This window comes from Gorilla gorilla, chromosome 8 (assembly GCF_029281585.2).
Source record: "Gorilla gorilla gorilla isolate KB3781 chromosome 8, NHGRI_mGorGor1-v2.1_pri, whole genome shotgun sequence".
NCBI lineage: Eukaryota > Metazoa > Chordata > Mammalia > Primates > Hominidae > Gorilla > Gorilla gorilla.
Genome location: NC_073232.2, coordinates 52,577,296 through 52,596,265, shown reverse-complemented (window position 1 = coordinate 52,596,265; position 18,970 = coordinate 52,577,296). Strand labels below are relative to the sequence as shown.

The following is an 18,970-nucleotide window of genomic DNA, read 5'->3' as shown; positions in this document are numbered from 1 at the left end:
TAGTCATTATCCATCCCATGATAAGTATAGGTAATTAATGTGAAATGCCACATGTAGGTAATTCACATGAAATGTAATTGCTCACATTCCTGGCTGAACCTTGCCTGAAGTGGAGGGTGTTGTAACAAGATTACATGGAGTTAAACGATGGTGACATAAGGAAAAACAGTATAAACTAAGCAACTTGCAAGGTGTCACAACTTGGACTCCCACTTTTTTCTTTTAAGCTGAATGCTTTCAGTTGAGAAGAAAGGCTATCCTCACAATATCCTGCAGGTGTCAGTGGAGAGCTGCATCTTTCCAGTAACTTAAAGGGTTGGGAATATGTAAGCCTTAACCAACCGACAGTAGCAGCCAGCTATTAAAACCAAGACTTCAAATTAATTAAAATAACTTTCTAAGGTCATACAGTAAGTGGCAGAACTCATATTTATACCCAGGATGACTGACTTCGGGCTCTTCTCTGCCCCCAGTGTCATGCTTGTCAACAGAGGGAGAACTCTGGAAAAAGTCAATTTTTGATAAAGTCCTTTTAATGGAAAATGTAAAACCCCTTTCAACTTTAATGTACAAAGCCATATGTAACACTTGCACTTTAACAAAAGCAAGCCAATGTTTTAAAAAAATACATCATTAAATGTATATATGTATATATTTACATAGCATATTAAGTTTAATATTTAGCTTTAAAAGTTCACATAAATTTTACCAAAATGAGACAATTTTAAATAAATTACACCTTTTGAAAATGTTTAATTGTACAGTCAATAGCTTCAACAAAATATTGAAGTGTCTGTATTTAGTATCTACTTTATATACTTTACAAATTTTACAATTATTTGGCAGTAATTTTCTGATTATGACATGACTGCTGTGCGATTCAGCAATTTCCCAGATGCAGGCAATAGCTGGTGTTTGTGTCCTATTCTCACAGTAACTGTCTCAATGTAGTGAAAAATATCAGTAATTTTAGTAAACTGTACAAGGTCACATTTACACTTGATCAACAATATAGCATAGAATTTTTTATTTTTTACCAAAAATAAATACATCATTTTAAATCTGGCATTTTCACAAACATCATATACACTATAATACAAAACAGCTATATAGTGCTGCTTTTAAAATTCTGCTTGTTTTATAACATTGAATCACAGGAGCTGTGACATATGCTATACTGCTGTGGTGTCAGTAACAAGTAATTACTACAAAGAGAATTTCTTGGCACTGATGGTTTTATGAAGCTTAAAGTCAGTGTGCATACATATCATTCAAGGTTAAGTAATCCCAGTTCAACAACCTAAAAATATCAAACTGGATCACACTTAATTTTCTTCCATATCCTCTACTTCATCCTCATGTATCTTCAAGGCTCTCACCATTTCTTTGACTGCATGATACAAAATATTTTTAACCTGAAAGAGATGTTGATATTTCTAATCACTTCAGTTCGACAGAAATTAAAAAATGACAACTTCCAGATTTAAAAAAATAATAGGGAACTAGGAAAGCCAAATATAAGAAAAATGTTTGAAAGTGTTAAGCCAAAAGGGACACTATAAATCATACAATTAAATACATGTTGGTGTTAATCTTTGGTTGTCACCCTAATGTGACCAACTAGGCAATGACTGCCTAAGCTGTTATACATGTATCATATTTCTGAATATAAAAAGCCTGCAGAACAGGACCTAGAACACCCAACTCTTACCTGTAGTTTATCATCATAGTTGATTTCTTCCTTCAAAAGTCTCAGTTCCTGTGTTAAATGAAATGAGTCTACAAGATGTTCTGGAGACACAAAATCTTCAGTTACCTGAATACAGCTGTGAAAATTCTGAACCTATCCCCAAAAGAAAAACCGTGAAATACAAGTTTTAGGAGGTGGAGCAAAGAAAAGCCAAGTTATTTAAAACCAATAAACACAAGAGACAATTCTGCTGGAGAATTTACTTTCTCCAAAACATCAAATGGATTTTAAAGCAGAAGACCACATTTTATGAGAAAGTTATGTCACTGAAAAGCTTCATGTAAAGTGACTTTGTAAATGGAATATTTTTAAATGATAAAAAGAAAATAACTTTTCCAGGAATCCTTTGGAGAGGCTGATAACCAGATATTAAATTATCAATTTTGCCAAAGTGGACTTTTAAAAAATGTGTTACTTTTAAAAACTAACTTGAAAGAATTTATGAGGCAATCTATTTGAGTATGTTTATTGTTGCTCCATTGGCTTTCAGGATTTTGGTCATTTCACTGTTAACTCTTACATCAGAGAATAAAGAAAAGAAAATGAAACTTTGTTAGGAACTGGGATGGAAAATGTAGTCCCAGACAGATCTACTGACCTCAACTGAGTTTCAGAAATATCCCAGGATTTTGGTTATTCATGCCTTTCTTTTGTGACTTTCTTTCAAATTAGCCAATTAAAGATACCCTTTCAATCACCAGTGACATCAGTACAACAGTTTTTCAACAGTTTTCTCTCTCCTGACCAAACAGTTTTCCCAAGAAGCCAGTCAATAGTCTTATCTGTTACTTGTTCAGCATTTACAAACTGACTTTGCACTTGACTATTAGAGCTGCTTTCTATTAATGCCAGTAAAACAACAGAGGAAGGCCCAAGCTGATCCAATCTGGGATTTGTGGTGTTTCTAGATTGTCTTCTAGTGATATTAAAAAATATCATAAAAATTCCTGGGAAAGGAGAAATAACTGAAAAACTAAGCATTTAAAGTTACTCTAAGTATGCAAAATAAATTTAATTGGGAGGAGTGAGATGAAGGAGATAGTAAGTGGGAAATGGAGACTGTGGGAAAAAAAATCTAATTGATGATAGGGTGATGGAATTCCAGAGGGGCTAGAATTCCTCCTCTGGGCATAATGACCACCTGAACAGCTGCTGAAGTCTGCAGAGTTCCTTAACTCAAGCACTGTGCCTCTATTGATAACTTGGTAGCATAGTAAAGTAAACATTCTCTTTCTTTAATCATTAGGCTGTTGGTTCCTCTGGAGGATGAACATAGTGGATGCCTCACATTTTCAGCATTTCTGTACAGTCTCACTGGCTCTTCATAATGTGTCTGTAGAACAGATGCTCTATTTCACAGAGCAGGAAACTATGGATGAGATGTTCAGCGCCTGTCCCAAGACAAATCAGCCAATAAATGGCAAGTCAACAGGAGCCCAACTCCTGCGGTGTCTTGTCTAACACTCCTGCTTATTAACTCTCATACCAGCATACACAGTCTCCAAATGCCCTCTCTCCTTATGTCTTTCATTTATCTGAACTTAAGGAGAGTAAGTCTTTCCAAAGTTTTAGCATGAAAGAACTTTTGGTATATCTAGCTCTAGCATGTCCTAAAATCATTTGTAGCTCCAAAATGTATACTTGGTTCTTTTTTTATATAATTTATTGATATTCTCACTTTGTTCATCCATCATTTTCCTGATTTCTGCTGGCTCTTTGAGCATATTTAAGACAGTTGTCTAGTAGTAAGTCCAACGTCTGGGCTTCCCAGGGAAGGTTTTTGCCAATTTATTTTCTCCCTTTGAATGGGCCATACTTTCCTCTTTCTGTGTATGCCTTATACCTTTCTGTTGAAAACTGGGCATCTGAACATTACAATGGGTAATCATATTCTCTCCCTGCCTCAGGGTTTCCTGTTGTTGATTCCTGAGGGCTCCAGTCATCCATTTGTTTAGTGACTTTTCCAAACTGTTTTTGCAAAGGCAGTATTCCTTGTTGGGTGTGGTCACTGAAGTCTCTGTTCCACTATCTCACTGGTCAGCCAGTTACCTAACAGAGATTTCCTTAAATGCCAAAAATCAGCTGCCCTTTTCTTCATTAAGCAGTCTCTTGGTTGCTGTTGTAAGTTTTCAATTAGATTCCAGAGTTCTGAAAAAGTTCATTCTGTCAGTCTTTGCCAGCTTATGGTTGTTTTAAAATGACTTTTAGAACAGTAACCTTTATTAGTGCTTACAAGATACTATTAGGTTTCCTAATGACCCCTACCTGATATATTTTGGATAAAGGCTTGAGGGTTACTTAGAAGAGCCAAGGTTCAGTTTTAAAGCAGAACACAACTCAACTTCTCATTCTGATTATCCCTTTTCTTTGCCACATTTGACTCATTTATATTTCACTTCCTTGACATTGTCTTATTCATACTTGCCTAAAAGCATCAGTTATAATTATAAATAGGTAATGTTAAGAAAATATAATTTGTATTCATAGTAGGAAGGTTATTATATTGACACTGTGATTGCTATTTACTCAGTTATTTGTGAGAACTCAGTGTGGAAAGATTTTGCCAAGAAGTCCTTTTGGTCATATGAATACAGAGAATTACAACTTTACAATTTTCTAAACTCATGATAAATGACCAAACACAATCAATTAAACTTAGTATTTTTCGACAAATTTTACTAAAGATTATGTGTTAACTTAAAAAAAAAAAACAACTGTTGCTGTTTTTAAGTAAAGGCTACTCTAAACCTCAGAATACTACAGCTGAGACAAAAATCCTGGAGGTCAGGGTCATTGCTCTGTGGAGGGATGTACAGGAGTTTCACAGACTGAGTCCCAGTTACCAAGGTAAGATTTGTAAGTCTCCAATTCTAGAATAGTTCTTAGCATATAAAGAGGGCTGTGGCTATGCTGCTTTCCCTCAGCTTGCTAAGATTATATATCTCAGCTTCCTTGAACAGACAGCCCACTCTTCTCAGTTTGGCTCTGGCAATGGTCATTGTTGACGGGCCAGAATGTTGTTTCTTCCCTAGCACTGCTGGCCCTTGTCATGCAGAATCACTTGGTTGAAAATTTTTTGATAGGTGCCTTGGGTTTGCATGAGATTCCTATTTGTGTGGTTTCCAAAGTGTGGTCCCTGAACAGTAAAATCAGCATTTCCTGGAAACTTGTCAGAAATCTATAGTTTCAGGTCCCTCCCCAGACCCATTGAAATCAGAAACTCTGGTGGTGGGGTACAGCAATCTGCTTTATCAAGCCCTCCATGAAATTCTAACATATGCTAAAGTGTCAGAATACTGATTTAGAGTCTGATTATTCTGAGGGCCACCTATAGCCTACTGGAAGTGTTGAAGTCATTAACAGTTTTCAGAATTCTAAGACCTAAACAGGTTGTAAGTAATAATGCATCTCAAATCCAGGTTAATATTGTAAACACTTATTACTTCTCTTGAATTTTCTCTTAAAACTGCATTGCCACCAATTGTGAATTACGGACAACATCCTTTCAACAGAGTATAAAGAGCTGTGTTGTTGTCATTACACCACATAGGAGAGGAAAGGTAGCAATTCCCTTTTGTATAGCTGGCAATTTCTGTGCCAAAATATGTAGCAAAGAAGTTAGATCTTGTTTTGGATCACTCAGCAATTTAGTGGCAGAGCTCAGAATATAATTTGTCAGTCTAGGTCATATATGCTGCCTTGGTGTATTTAGATATAACATTTTTTATAGATGTAATCTTGTTTCTATAATCTATGTGAATTTTCTAACTATCTCAAAGAAAATGTGTATAGACATAAAGTGGGTTCCAACCTAAGTAAACTTTTGGAAGTAGCCAGAGAAAGCACATATAGGAAGAAGTAAACATTTACATGTTTTACAAAAAGCCCAATACATATAAATTATAGAAAGCCATAAATTTGTTTTCCTCTACCATTGTGCAAAAACATGTTGTTACTGAGAACGTATTTTCTGGCCTTCAGAATAGAGACTTATTAATAATACAAACATTAAGTGCATTATTCTAGGCATGGGAAGAGAGCAATGGAAAAGATAAATCTCTTACTTCATCATGCTTACATTCCAGTGGGGGTTAAAAGACAAGCAAAGTGAGTAAATTATAAAGCATATTTTAAGGTGACAACTGAAATGGGGGAAAATAAAGCAGGAAAGACGACAGAAAGTTGGGGGACACAATTTACAGCTTTAAACTAGACCTCACCAAGAAGGTGAAATTTGAATGAAGCCTAAAAAAGTGTAAAGAAGCAAGTCTTACAGATACCTGACAGAAAAACGATTCCAAGCAAAAAAGATTAACAAGCACAAAAATCCTGGGGGAGGGGGGAAACATACTTGGTGTGTGTGAAAGAAGCAAAGAGGGCAGGATGGCTAGAGAGGAACCAGGAGAGCCATACGAGATGAAGGCAGTGAGACAGAGGGGGAAGTGTGGATATATAAACTAACCTAACTTTTTAACAAGGTCACTTTGAGCCTACTAAAAGACCACTCTTCCCAAAAAAGTAGCAGCAGGGAGACAAGTGTAAGCATGGAATCTCTTTGGGGTAACAATGATTGCATCTGGAAAAACGGAACTGGGGAAAAAATGTGAGATACTGAATTTTCACTGTGAACTTTTTATATTTTTGAATTTTTCTGTTTATGTATTATATTTTCAAAAGAAAAACATTAAAAAGCAGTATTTTCGACAAATAGTACTGGAACAGCCAAATGCCCATATGCAAAAAATTGAACCTCGATCCATACTATGCACTACATACAAAGATGAACTAAATTGCATACCCAAATGTAGGACCTCAAACTATAATGGTTCTAGAAGAAAATGAGGAGAAAATCTTAGTGATCTTGGGCTAGGCAACAATTTTGTAGATACTATGAAAATACCATCCATAAAAGAGAAACTGATCAACTGGACCTCATCAAAATGGAAAAAACCAGCCAGGTGGGTTAGCTCATGCCTACAATCCCAACACTTTGGGAGGCCAAGGCAGGAAGATTGCCTGAGCTTAGGAGTTCGAGACCAGCCTGAGCAACACAGCAAGACCCCATCTCCACAAAAAGTTAAAAAATCAGCTGGGCATGGTGGTGTCCATCTACGGTACTAGCTACTCAGGAGGGTGTGGTGGGGGGATCACTTGAACCCAGGAGTTTGAGATTACAGTGAGCTATGACTGTGCCACTGCACTCTAACCTGGGCGACAGAGCAAGATACTGTCTTTTAAAAAATGCAAAAATGAAAAAAAAATGCTCTTTGAAAAGAGAAGCTACAGGAAAGGAAAATGTATTTGTAAAACACATTATCAGATAAAAGACTTGTTATCAGAAATTGGCAAGAAACACTCAAAACACAGTAAGAAAAAAAGCAGCTAAATAGACAGACTATTTGAACACATATTTAACCAAAGTAGATATACAGATGGCAAATGAAGATATAAAAAGATGCCCAATGTTTAGTCATTAAGAAAGTACAAAGTAAAACCACCATGAGACACCACTGTACACTTATTAGAATGGTCTAAAAACAAAACTGACAGTAACAAGCACTAGTGAGGAAGCAGAGGAAATGAAACTCACATAACCCTGCACTGGGAAATGAAAATGGAACAACCAATTTAGAGAACAGTCTGGCAGTTTCTTAAATTTAATCATACATTATAATATCACCAGGGAATCCCACCATTCAGTATTTACTTAACAGAAATAAAAATCTTTGTTCACATAAAACCATGTATATGAATGTTAATGATAGCTTTATCTATTATTGCCCCAAAGTGGAAAAAACCAAAATGTACTTCAGCTGGTGAATGTATGGATTTAAAAAATGAAAAAAATATTCATACAACTACCCAGCAATAAAAAAAGAATCAACTGATAAATACAACAATAGGAATGAATCTCAAATACATTAAGAAAAGCCAGACTTAAAGGGTACATACTGTGTGAGTCCAAATTTACAGCATACTCATAAAAGAGGAACTATAGGGACAAAAAAGCAGATTAGTTGCAGGAACTTTGGGTGGGAAGACGCTGACTATAAAAGTGCAAGAGGATGCCGAGCATGGTGGCTCACGCCTGTAATCCCAGCACTTTGGGAGGCCAAGGCAGACAGATCACCTGAAGTCAGGAGTTCGAGACCAGCCTGACCAACGTGGAAAAACCACCTCTACTAAAAATACAAAATTAGCCAGGCGTGGTAGTGCGTGCCTGTAATCCGCAGCTACTCAGGAGGCTGAGGCAGGAGAATCACTTGAACCCGGAAGGCAGAGGTTGCAGTGAGCCAAGATTGCGCCACTGCGCTCTAGCCTGGGCAACAAGAGCAAGACTCTGTCTCAAAAAAACAAAAAACAAAAAACAAACAAACAAAAAAAACTGCAAGAGGGAATTTTTTCGGAGTGATGGAATTGTTCTACATTTTGATTATGTTGTTACCTAACTATGTATTTGTTGAAACTCACAGAATTACACATTAAATAAGGTAAATTTCACTATATGCAAATTATATCTCAATTTACAAAAATGACTACACTACCTAGGTTAACTTTATAAAAACTGACATTGGATAAATTCAATATGTGAATAAAGATCTTCAAGGGAAGCTACTTTGTATTATCAAAGGATTATTCGTATGTACAAAAAGATTTATAATACTAGTCTCTTAAATAGGCTCTTCTTTTGAGGGCATTTACATTTGAATACAGATTAGCTATTTTCTGCTAAGAGTCTAGAAGTCAAAGAAATGGTGTATAGGGTGAATCCCAGATTAAACATGAATCATAAATAATATGACATCTCTGAAATAATCATAAGTCCGTGGGAAAATATAACCACTTAATGTAAATACATTTTTTCCAGGAAATTATCATAGAGAAAAAGGTATTTATTATTATGACATTTGTATTTTACTACTGTATCATAAATGCCATTTGAGATCTAATAATGATAAATCTGACCCTGAATCTGACACATCCTAAAAGCTAAGCAATTATTATCACCTAAGTAGTATTTGTATGGAAGAGTGCCATAAATGCTAAAACAGTCAATGACTATACTTATATAAAATGTGAGAAAGTTTCCTTGGTAAACTAATATACATCAGCTACATCTCAATTACTTAGCAGTGGAAAAGGTGGAGAACCAACTGTTGAGGCAAAGCAGCTTTTGAGTTTTTTCTGGTTTCCCTGGTACACCTTGTTAATTTTAAGGGCTAACCTGGGCTGTAGTAGCCCCATTCCACCTATAGGAATCCACTGTGTACTTTTAATCCCACCCTCCATAACCACTGCATCTATTCTATGCCATTTTTCCCGGTGCTGGAAAAATTAGGTATTTTAAACTAGGTATTTATTTTAGTTTTTATGTTTTGTGGATCAACAGTTATATAAATTACATACCATCTTTCTTTAGACAGGCCCCTGCTATGCTAGCAGGATGAAGAAAGGTAGGAGGTATGCTTAAAGCCTGATAAAAAGTCTGTATACTGTGTCCCCCCATGCTTTTAAGCCTCACTATTCAGAGGTATACATGTCACCAGGAGGGCTTAAAAATCAGATTTCAATCTATTAAATCGGAGACAGTATACAAATAGAAATCTGGCTCATGTTAAAACAATTTAAAATCTTAAGGAAATTATGTCAGATTTCTGCAAGCACTGAGATGTCATTCTAATTAATAAAGGCAGACTGGTGCAGGTAATTCTCTTATTTGCGTCTTCTTCCATTTATATCTATACTAAGAGCAATTTTTTTTTCAAAACTAGTTCTTTCAGTCAGTAAAAGATATGTTAGAAATAAGTTTGTATATACCTGATGAAGTGCTCCCGCTGGCAAAACAATAGCATCACCAAGGAACTGAATAAGAGTACAGGTTCTGACTCCATATTCTTCAAGCAGCCTTTGACGGAGCTTTTTGTTCACATACCAACTTTGGTCACGTATTGGATCATGTTCTGGTAGAACTTCAAGGCCTTGTTCTTTTGAAATCTGAAATATGAATTAAAGTAGACACTCCAATTTAAGTAAGGAAATGGTATAAATCCTGTTCAGTTAAATTTTAATTTTATTTGTAATAACAAATCTTTTCTTCTCAGAATCAATGGAACAACTGAATGAGCTTCTTCAGTTAAAAAATAACATTCTGCAATAATTTGGAAAGCCAAAGAATATTAAAACAATACAGCAATGCTGAAATGCTCTTAACAGTTTACTACTTCCTTCGCACCACCTCCTTCCACTATGAAGTTTCCATCTATCTGGTTTCCTTCCTTATAACTGTTTCAAAAGTATAGCACATGGATGAGGAACAGGGTATTTTTTTTTTTTTAACCAAAAGCCAAACCATTCATATGTATGGATTTCATAAACATTTATTGATCCTTTTTTGAGGTAAGTATAAATACCTTTACATGGCTAACCTAACGCTTGAAAAATCAATTTCAAGGGACTCTTTAATCAGTTAAATAATCTGCTTTAGAAGGCACAAATGATCATACTTCAGATTAAAATACAGGTAAGTATTCAGGGATAAAATGGTACAAAAAAGGCTGTAACTCTTTTACTTCACATTGATCACAGACAGAACTTACATCCTTTCAGAAAGATGATGTATCAGCACTGAACATTTCTTAAAACAAATTTCCATAATTACGAAGTTTAAAAAGTACCTGAGCAAAGGGTTTCAACCAATTATTTCAGGTTGATATATAAATTTCTTTCAGAGTATATGACAACTATAGTCAAGGTATGATTACTCAAAATCTGAGTCTACTCAGTAAGTATCATAGTATCAGATGTGATAGAGTAGAATCATTCCCTAGGTCAGCAGCCAAAAATATCTATCTGATTCAAAGAAAATAAAGATACTACCTTCTTTAGACGTTTCCATGAAATATTTGTTTTTACATCCCGCGACTCCAGATAGCTACTTTTCGCCACCCAACTAATATCTGGCTCAAGAACAGATCAGTCTTTTATTAACAGGGAATGGAGGAACACTACCAACTGGGAACAAATCACCATTCAAAACCCTCAAAATGTTAACAGACTTTCAAAGAGGAGCAAGAGAAAGAGGGTTTTGACTTTCAACAAAAACTCCCATCTACTTTGAAGTAAAAATTATGTAATGATCTTATATTGCTGAATGCCAAGTGAAGGTACGGCAACAATGAATAAGTCCTTGCTTGAGGGGAAGAGATATTATTTGCAAACTAACTTATACCTTTTGAAGAAATTCCCTTATCTTGTCAACATCTTTCCCAGCATAAATATGCCACAGAGCACCAGGTATTTCACTTGAGTCCTTCAATCTTTTCCTTAAAATGTCATCCAAATCTTCTTCCTCAAATTTCTTGAGAATTCCTGAAACAAAGGAACATAATTTCAAACTGTCGGCAAAGAATACCAGAAAGCCAAGTCTCCTAAAGTTGATCTATCAGAGCAGCAGAGTGCCTGACTAGGATCAGTACTTTTTCTTTCTTGGTCACCCAGGCTGGAGTGCAGTGGCATGATCTTGGCTCACTGCAGCTTCCGCCTCCCAGGTTCAAGCAATTCTCTTGCCTCAGCCTCTCAAGTAGCTGGGACTACAGGTGCAAGCTGCCACACCCGACTAATTGTTTGTATTTTAGTAGCCGTGGGGTTTCACCATGTTGCCCAGGCTGGTCTTGAACTCCTGAGCTCAGGCAATCCACCTGCTTGGGCCTCCCAAAGTGCTAGGATTACAGGCATGAGACACTGTCCCTGGCCAGATCAGTACTCTTAAAAAAGAGTCAAACACAGTTTTATGTTCATAACTTTTAGGACTACAAGAATAGATAAGTGGATACAAAGCAATACTGATTTTCCCAGTTTGTTTTCTGCAAACCAAGAAGCAGGAGATAGAAAACCTAAGAGCAACTATGTAAAATTTAACCACCTTCCTTCCCTGTCCCAAGGGGGTGGTCCTAACAATGACTTGTACTCATAGCATTTCCTAACTTACAAAGGTCTTTTATGGTCACTATTTATTAGTTGGCCCCTATACTTACTTAAGAATAAGGGATAACCTCTATTTTATACCTGAGTAAAAAGGTTCCATGAGGTGAAAGGTTTTACTCATTACCATGACTAATGAATGGCAGGGCAAAATGTATTCTGATTAATTTCAAGGGGCTCTCATATTTGATAATGGTTAATCTGTAATCAAATGCAAATGTTTCACGAACAAAGTTGTGGTTTTGAGGAAAATCAAGCCATCCTTCTAAAATGTTGACAAACTAAAATCCCTACACATGTATGTATGTACAGAAAAAAACTTTAGAAGTGTACAAACAAAAATAGTAACTAGTTGTCTCTAAGTGTAGGACCACAGGAAGGTCCTTTTTTAAAAGGACCAGTGAACATTTAAATAAATATTCTTTTTTAAAATTTTGTATAAATTTAAGGGGTACAACTGCGATTTTTGTTACATGGATATATTGCCTAGCAGTGATGTCTTGGCTTTTAGTTATCATCACCTGAATAATGTACACTGTATCTATTAAATAATTTCTCATTACCCACCCCTGTTAACCACCATCCTCTGAGTCTCCAATGTCTATCAGGATAAGGAATCAACCTAAGTGTCCATCCACAGATGACTGGATAAAGAAAATGTGTGGCCGGGCGTGGGATTACACCTGTAATCCCAGCACTTTGGGAGGCCGAGGCAGGCGGATCACCTGAGGTCAGGAGTTCGAGACTAGCCTGACCAACATGAAGAAACCCCGTCTCTACTAAAAATACAAAATTAGCCGGGTGTGGTGGCACATGCCTATAATCCCAGCTACTAGGGAGGCTGAGGAAGGAGAATCGCTTGAACCCAGGAGGTGGAGGTTACGGTGAGCCAAGATCACGCCATTGCACTCCAGCCTGGGCAACAAGAGCAAAACTCCATCTCAAAAAAAAAAAAAGAAAAAAGAAAAAAAGAAAATGTGATATACATACACAATGGAATACTATTTAGCCATAAAAATGAAATCACTGCTGGGTAGGTGGCTCACATCTGTAACTCCAGCACTTTGGGAGGTTGAGGTGAGTGGATCACTTGAGCCCAGGAGTTTGAGACCAGCCCGAGTAACATGGTAAAACCCGTCTTTACAAAAAAAATAAAAAAGTTAGCCAGGCATGGTGGTGCCTGTCTGTAGTCCCAGCTACTCTGGTGGCTGAGGTGGGAGGATCTTTTAAGTCCAGGAGGTTGAAGCTGCAGTGAGCTGAGACTGTGCCACTGCACTCCAGCCTGGGCAACAGAGCAAGGAGACCCTGTCTTTAAAAAAGAAAGAAAAAAAAAAAAATCATGTCTTTTGCAGCAACATGGATGGAACTAGAAGCCATTATCTTGAGCAAAAAAACTCAGAAAGTCAAATACGTTATCACTTGTATAAACTTTTTAAAGAAAGCTGTTACCTGCTACAAAGTATATATCAGATGTTTCCTAATTTATGACAGTAATGTCTGTTTTATATTCAAACTTAGCTGCAAACATATTTTTTTCTTTTTTTTTTTCTTTTTTGAGACACAGTCTCACTCTGTCGCCCAGGCTGAAGTGCTGGGGCACAGTGGCACAATCTCGGCTCACTGCAACCTCTGCCTCCCAGGTTCAAGCGATTCTCCTGTCTCAGCTTCCCAAGTAGCTGGGACTACAGGCACCCGCCACCATGCCCAGCTAATTTTTGTATTTTTTAACTACAGATGGGGTTTCACTATATGTTGGCCAGGCTGGTCTCGAACTCCTGACATCAGGTGATCCACCACCTTGGCCTCCCAAAGTGCTGGCATTACAGGCGTGAGCTACTGCTAATTGAAACATTTGGTAAGTGTTTACTATGTGCCAGGCACTGTCCCACCTAGGAAGTTGGGAATTAGAATTAAGAAAGATCCATTCAAGAGCTCATGGAGTTAAAGAGGGTCTTAATAAATCTAGACAAATAAACATCACATTGTGGTAAGTGCAATCACATCAGCACAAAGGGTACAGAGACAGGTTAAGTCCTCCAATGTTATCTGTGACAAAGTTTTTTCCCAGTCATGGTAAAACAAAAAAATTAAGGGCAATGTAAAAAGTTGAACATAAAAAAATCATCCTTTACTCTGATATCTTTTTGTTTGTTTGTTTGTTTGAGATGGAGTTTTGCTGTGTCACCCAGGCTGGAGTAGAGTGGCACCATCTTGGCTTACTGCAACTTCTGCCTCCCAGGTTCAAGCAATTCTCCTGCTTCAGCCTCCCAAGTAGCTAGGATTACAGGCATACACCACCATGCCCAGCTAATTTTTGTATTTTTAATAGAGACTGGGTTTCACTATGTTGGCTAGCTGGTCTCAAACTCCTGACTTCAAGTGATCCACCCACCTCGGCCTCCCAAAGTGTTGGGATTACAGGCATGAGCCACCGTGCCTGGCTTATCTTTCTCACAGAGAGTTTAAAATGTTCTCTTTAAAAAATGACAGTTGATGTTTTTAAAATCTGTTTTCTTAACAAAATTAAAAGCTGGAAACTTTAAATTGGTTTTCTGACATTTTTCCTTTAAATTTTACTGCTCTGCAAATTAAAATAACAAGTACATGAGGCGGGGGAGGCATCATAATAAAGAGAATGACTAGCTAGAGTAGAGTAAGTTTACTTTCTTTAATGAAGACTTCTAGGGTGAATGATAATCTGAGTTACAATTGAAAGAATGAATACAGAAGTTTGCCAGGAAGACATGGAGCTAAAAGACACACGGCAGATGGAGAAAAAAATCATGTTCTTTTAAGTATTTTTCAATGTGTTTGAAACATTATTATAACCCTAAAATGTTGCTTTGTGACCACCTATAAAAAGTGACAAAAACTTCTTAGATAAAGAAAGAGAGCAAAAGGATTATTTAAAATGTTGAAATTCTCCTGAAATTTTCTCGAAAGAAATATGCTAGGAACAGAAGCTGGGGGATATGCATAAACAAAGATGAGGAAGAAAGTTCTAGCTTTTAAGGACATGAATGAATAGTAATGGAGGAAAGCAGGTTAACTTCTAAGTGCTACAGGGAAAGATCTGAACAAACTACAATGAGATACAAAGGATGTAACTCCATGGCATCACAGGATTAGAAAGGATAAATAATCTGAACTACAGGTCACATTTCTGTGGCAGCGCTCAGACTATTAACTCAAGTGCGCCCACTGACTCTCAAATCTCTGGGGGATGGGGTGGTTACCTATTATAGTCAATAGTGTCAGTTAAAAAGCTGAGTAGCATAATGTAAAAATGAGTTTCTACAGTTTTGAGGGATTTTAGGTTGTGTATTATAAAATTGTCAAATGTACACAAAAGTAGAGTGAATACTATAATGAATCCCATGTCCCCAGCACCTAGCCATTAAGCTATAGATCCATTCTGGGATCCAGATATACAACTGGTGATCTATTTCATGGCTGGATGTCATCCACAGAATTTCACAGAAAGTGCATGTGAAGTAGAAAAGGTAGAGAACATCTGAAACTCCGAAGAAGCCTCCAACTCCATAAGGTGTCAGAATCAGAAGTGCTATCACAGAAGCAGAGAACTATATTCAAAGAGGTTGTGATTAACGGTGCCATTCATTATAGACAGGGGTGAATAATAAACGAACCAGAAAGATACACTGAATTATCCAAATATGTGTGAGTGACAGCAGTAGTAATAGTAATTTCAGACCAGTAAGGAATAAGACGCAATGAGCTGAAATGTAAAAGGAAAGTGATAAAGATGGTAAAATATTTCTTATGAGGGTAGAAGCAATAAGGATGGAAAGGTTTAAAGGAGGCTTTCTTTCGAGAAAGAAAAAATAATCTTAGACTCTGCTTCTATTGTACAGAGAAAAAGCCAATGGAGAAGAAAACGTTGAAGGCCTATGACTGTATCTATGTCTTTGTAAAGAAGGGAATAACTGACAGCATGGTTTCAGAAAGAAATTGAGGGCACAGAAATGAAAACCTATATACTGGATAGAAAGAGAAAAGACCCCCTTCTTCCTCTTTTTACTGGAGGGGAAAAAAGAATGTTTGAGTCACAAACCATATTTTAACCATCTTTAGAACCCTAAGAATTAGTTCCTATTCTTCAATAAATTTTTTTTGTTTGTTCATTTTTTGGTTTTTTTTGAGATGGAGTTTTGCTCTTGTTGCCCAGGCTGGAGTGCAATGGCACTATCTCGGCTCACCGCAACCTCCGCCTCCTGGGTTCAAGCGATTCTCCTGACTCAGCCTCCCGAGCAGCTGAGATTACAGGCATGCACCACCACACCCAGCTAATTTTGTATTTTTAGTAGAGACGGGGTTTCAGCATGTTGGTCAGGCTGGTCTTGAACTCCTGACCTCCAGTGATTCACCTGCCTTGGCCTCCCAAAGTACTGAGATTACAGGTGTGAGCCACTGCGCCCGGCCTCAATAAATGTTTACAAGTGCGCTTAATGGTGTATTTTCATCAACACAATACTTAATGATAGAAAAGAAGTTAAAATATTTACTTTTAAAATTAAAATTTCACTTACATAAAAAAAAAAATTAGGAAAATTATTCAATCTTCAAGTAATAAGGGCTAAAATGCCCCTACATCCATTGCAATTCTTTTTGAAATCTTCGCTGTTAACTCAGAAGCTGATATTCTGGACAATACTAGTGAATGTGATTATTCAATTCTTATTTCAAAGACTACTTATTCTTTTAAGTTTACCTGCTTTTGAGAGAATGCCATTTCCTTTTGCTATGCCAACATAAACTAGAATATTTACAACATCAGAAACTTCAATATGGAGATTTGTTGTTCCTATATCATGATCTTTAGCAGCGACTACACCTGTGTATAAAACAAAATTTTACTTGACAAAATATTTATATATATGTAACAGCATAATCAGATATTCCCCCAAATTAGCTTGATCTGCATAATTTAATTGTAATTTGAGTTTTAGTTTCCTTATTACAAAAATCTGTTCCAAAAGCCACAATCTATAAAATACCATTATTTGAATAATTACATTTCTATAATAAAATGTACTATGATTAAAAATCAAATTAATAAAAAATCAATAAGCAGGTACTTAACTATATATTGGCTGTTAATTCCTAACATGTTGCTTCATATAAAAAAGGGTTTCGATGGATTAAAGGAACAGATTTAGTAGAAACTAAAAATCATTAGACAATTTGTAGGAACAGTAATTCTTTTTTTGAGAAGGAGTCTCGCTCTGTTGCCAGGCTGGAGTGCAGTGGCATGATCTCGACTCACTGCAACCTCCACCTCCCGGGTTCAAGCAATTCTCCTGCCTCAGCCTCCTGAGTAGCTGGGACTACAGGTACACACCACCACACCCAGCTAATTTTCTATTTTTAGTAGAGATGGGGTTTCACCATGTCAGCCAGGGTGGTCTCAATCTCTTAACCTCATGATCCACCCACCCACCTTGACCTCCCAAAGTGCTGGGATTACAGGCATGGGCCACCACGCCCATCCTTGAACAGAAATTTTTTTTTTTTTTTTTTTGAGACAGAGTCTTGCTCTGTCGCCCAGGCTGGAGTGCAGTAGTGCAATCTCAGCTCACTGCAACCTCCACGCCTCCTGGGTTCAAGCAATTCTCCTGCCTCAGCCTCCTGAGTGAGTAGCTGGGACTATAGGCGCACGCCACCACGCCTGGCTAATTTTTGTATTTTTTAGTAGAGACAGGGTTTTACCATGTTGACCAGGATGGTCTCAATCTCCTGACCTCGTGATTCACCCGCCTTAGCCTCCCAAAGAGTGCTGGGATTGCAGGCGTGAGCCACTATGCCCGGCCTGAGCAAAAATTTAAAAAAATCCAATATAATTCCTACATGGGAGAAATGTGAATATATACCTACCATAGGCACTGCACAACCTGGGTCCTAGATCAGGACGTACAAAAAATCCTGGCAAATGAGAGGCCAAATTGAATTTTCCTTCTGGATTACAATATTCTGGCAATGGCAGACTTTTTAAAAGATCTTCGTATCTGAAGAAAAACAACATTGCCTTCTTATAAATAAAGATTTGCATTGCTAAGTATTTTCACATATATAATTTTCAAGTTGTTCAAAACAGCAGACTACCTTTCCATAAGACAGGTAACAATTTTCCTTGACTCAAGTGATACTGACTAAAATAGCAATTCTGCTTCTCTAACCATTAAACCATTAAAAAGCTCCAATAGAAGGGAGGTCCTAAACAGGGTCCTGTGTTCTCTTTTTTTGAGACAAAGTTTCACTCTTGTTGCCCACCTCAGCCTCCCAAAGTGCTGGTATTACAGGCCACCGTGCCCAGTCTCATTAACATGAACATTCTTTCCTTCACTGTCCTAACATAAAGACTTTCCCACTGCTGAGGCTACCAACTCAGTTTTGCTATCAATCAATCCATCAGACAAGGTCTCACTCTGTCACCCAGGCTGGAGTTCAGTGGCACGATCTCAGCTCACTGCAGCCTCCACCTCCTCTGCTCCAGTGATCCTCTCACCTCAGCCTCACAAGTAGCTGGGACTACAGATGCCTGCCACCATGCTTGGCTAATTTTTGTATATTTTTGTAGAGACAAGGTTTTGTCATGTTGGCCAGACTGATCTCCAAGTCTTGGACTCCAGCGATCCCCTCGCCTTGGCCTCCCAAAGTGCTGGGATTATAGGCGTGAGCCACTATGACGCTCAGCCTCAAGTTATTTATTTTTAATTGAGAAAGAAAAAGCCTACAGGTCACATTTACGGTTACTTATCCTATCTCTGGGGACAGTCTCAGCTCGATCTCAAAAAGTCAAGAGTCAAAATGAAAAGTTTCAAACCTTGCTGGCATCATAGTCTTGAAGTCTTCTCCTGAAGGCCAATCTTTCAATTTTAAAACAACTGTTTCTCCACTCTTGTTTTTCTGCCGTTCTATAAGGAATGCAGTTAATTACTAAAAGGGTAATTTCTGCCTTTTTATCTTTATTAACATTTGGAAAGAAACGTAAATGAATGAATGATTTGATTGTTGCACATTACATGCTTAATGATTGCTTGCTTATTGACTTATTACTTATGTACTTATGTAGTATTAAAACCTTTGTTCCTTTTGTACATGAATAGAATTCATTAAATTACCCACTTGTAATATCTCAAAAGTTGTTTTTAAAAATGTTGGTAACATCACAATCTTACATCTACACTTTTAATTTTCAAAGAGTTTTACATAAATAAT

At 37.2% G+C, this 18,970-nt stretch overlaps 1 protein-coding gene across 8 annotated transcripts in view; it reads right to left on the bottom strand.

The window, feature by feature from the left end:
* Nucleotides 1–515: 515 nt before the first annotated feature.
* The window catches only part of JMJD1C (jumonji domain containing 1C), a 348,302-nt gene continuing 329,847 nt past the window's right edge, over nt 516–18,970 (bottom strand). For all 8 annotated transcript variants that reach the window (XM_063710062.1, XM_031015682.3, XM_055353125.2 and 5 more), the window contains 7 exons: nt 18,576–18,666; nt 17,627–17,757; nt 16,464–16,586; nt 10,980–11,119; nt 9,569–9,745; nt 1,712–1,843; nt 516–1,415 (listed from right to left, as the gene is read on the bottom strand). In XM_063710062.1, the coding sequence (XP_063566132.1) occupies nt 1,326–1,415; nt 1,712–1,843; nt 9,569–9,745; nt 10,980–11,119; nt 16,464–16,586; nt 17,627–17,757; nt 18,576–18,666 (884 nt within the window). In that variant the 3' untranslated portion in view covers nt 516–1,325. The remainder of the gene's footprint in view (nt 1,416–1,711; nt 1,844–9,568; nt 9,746–10,979; nt 11,120–16,463; nt 16,587–17,626; nt 17,758–18,575; nt 18,667–18,970) is intronic.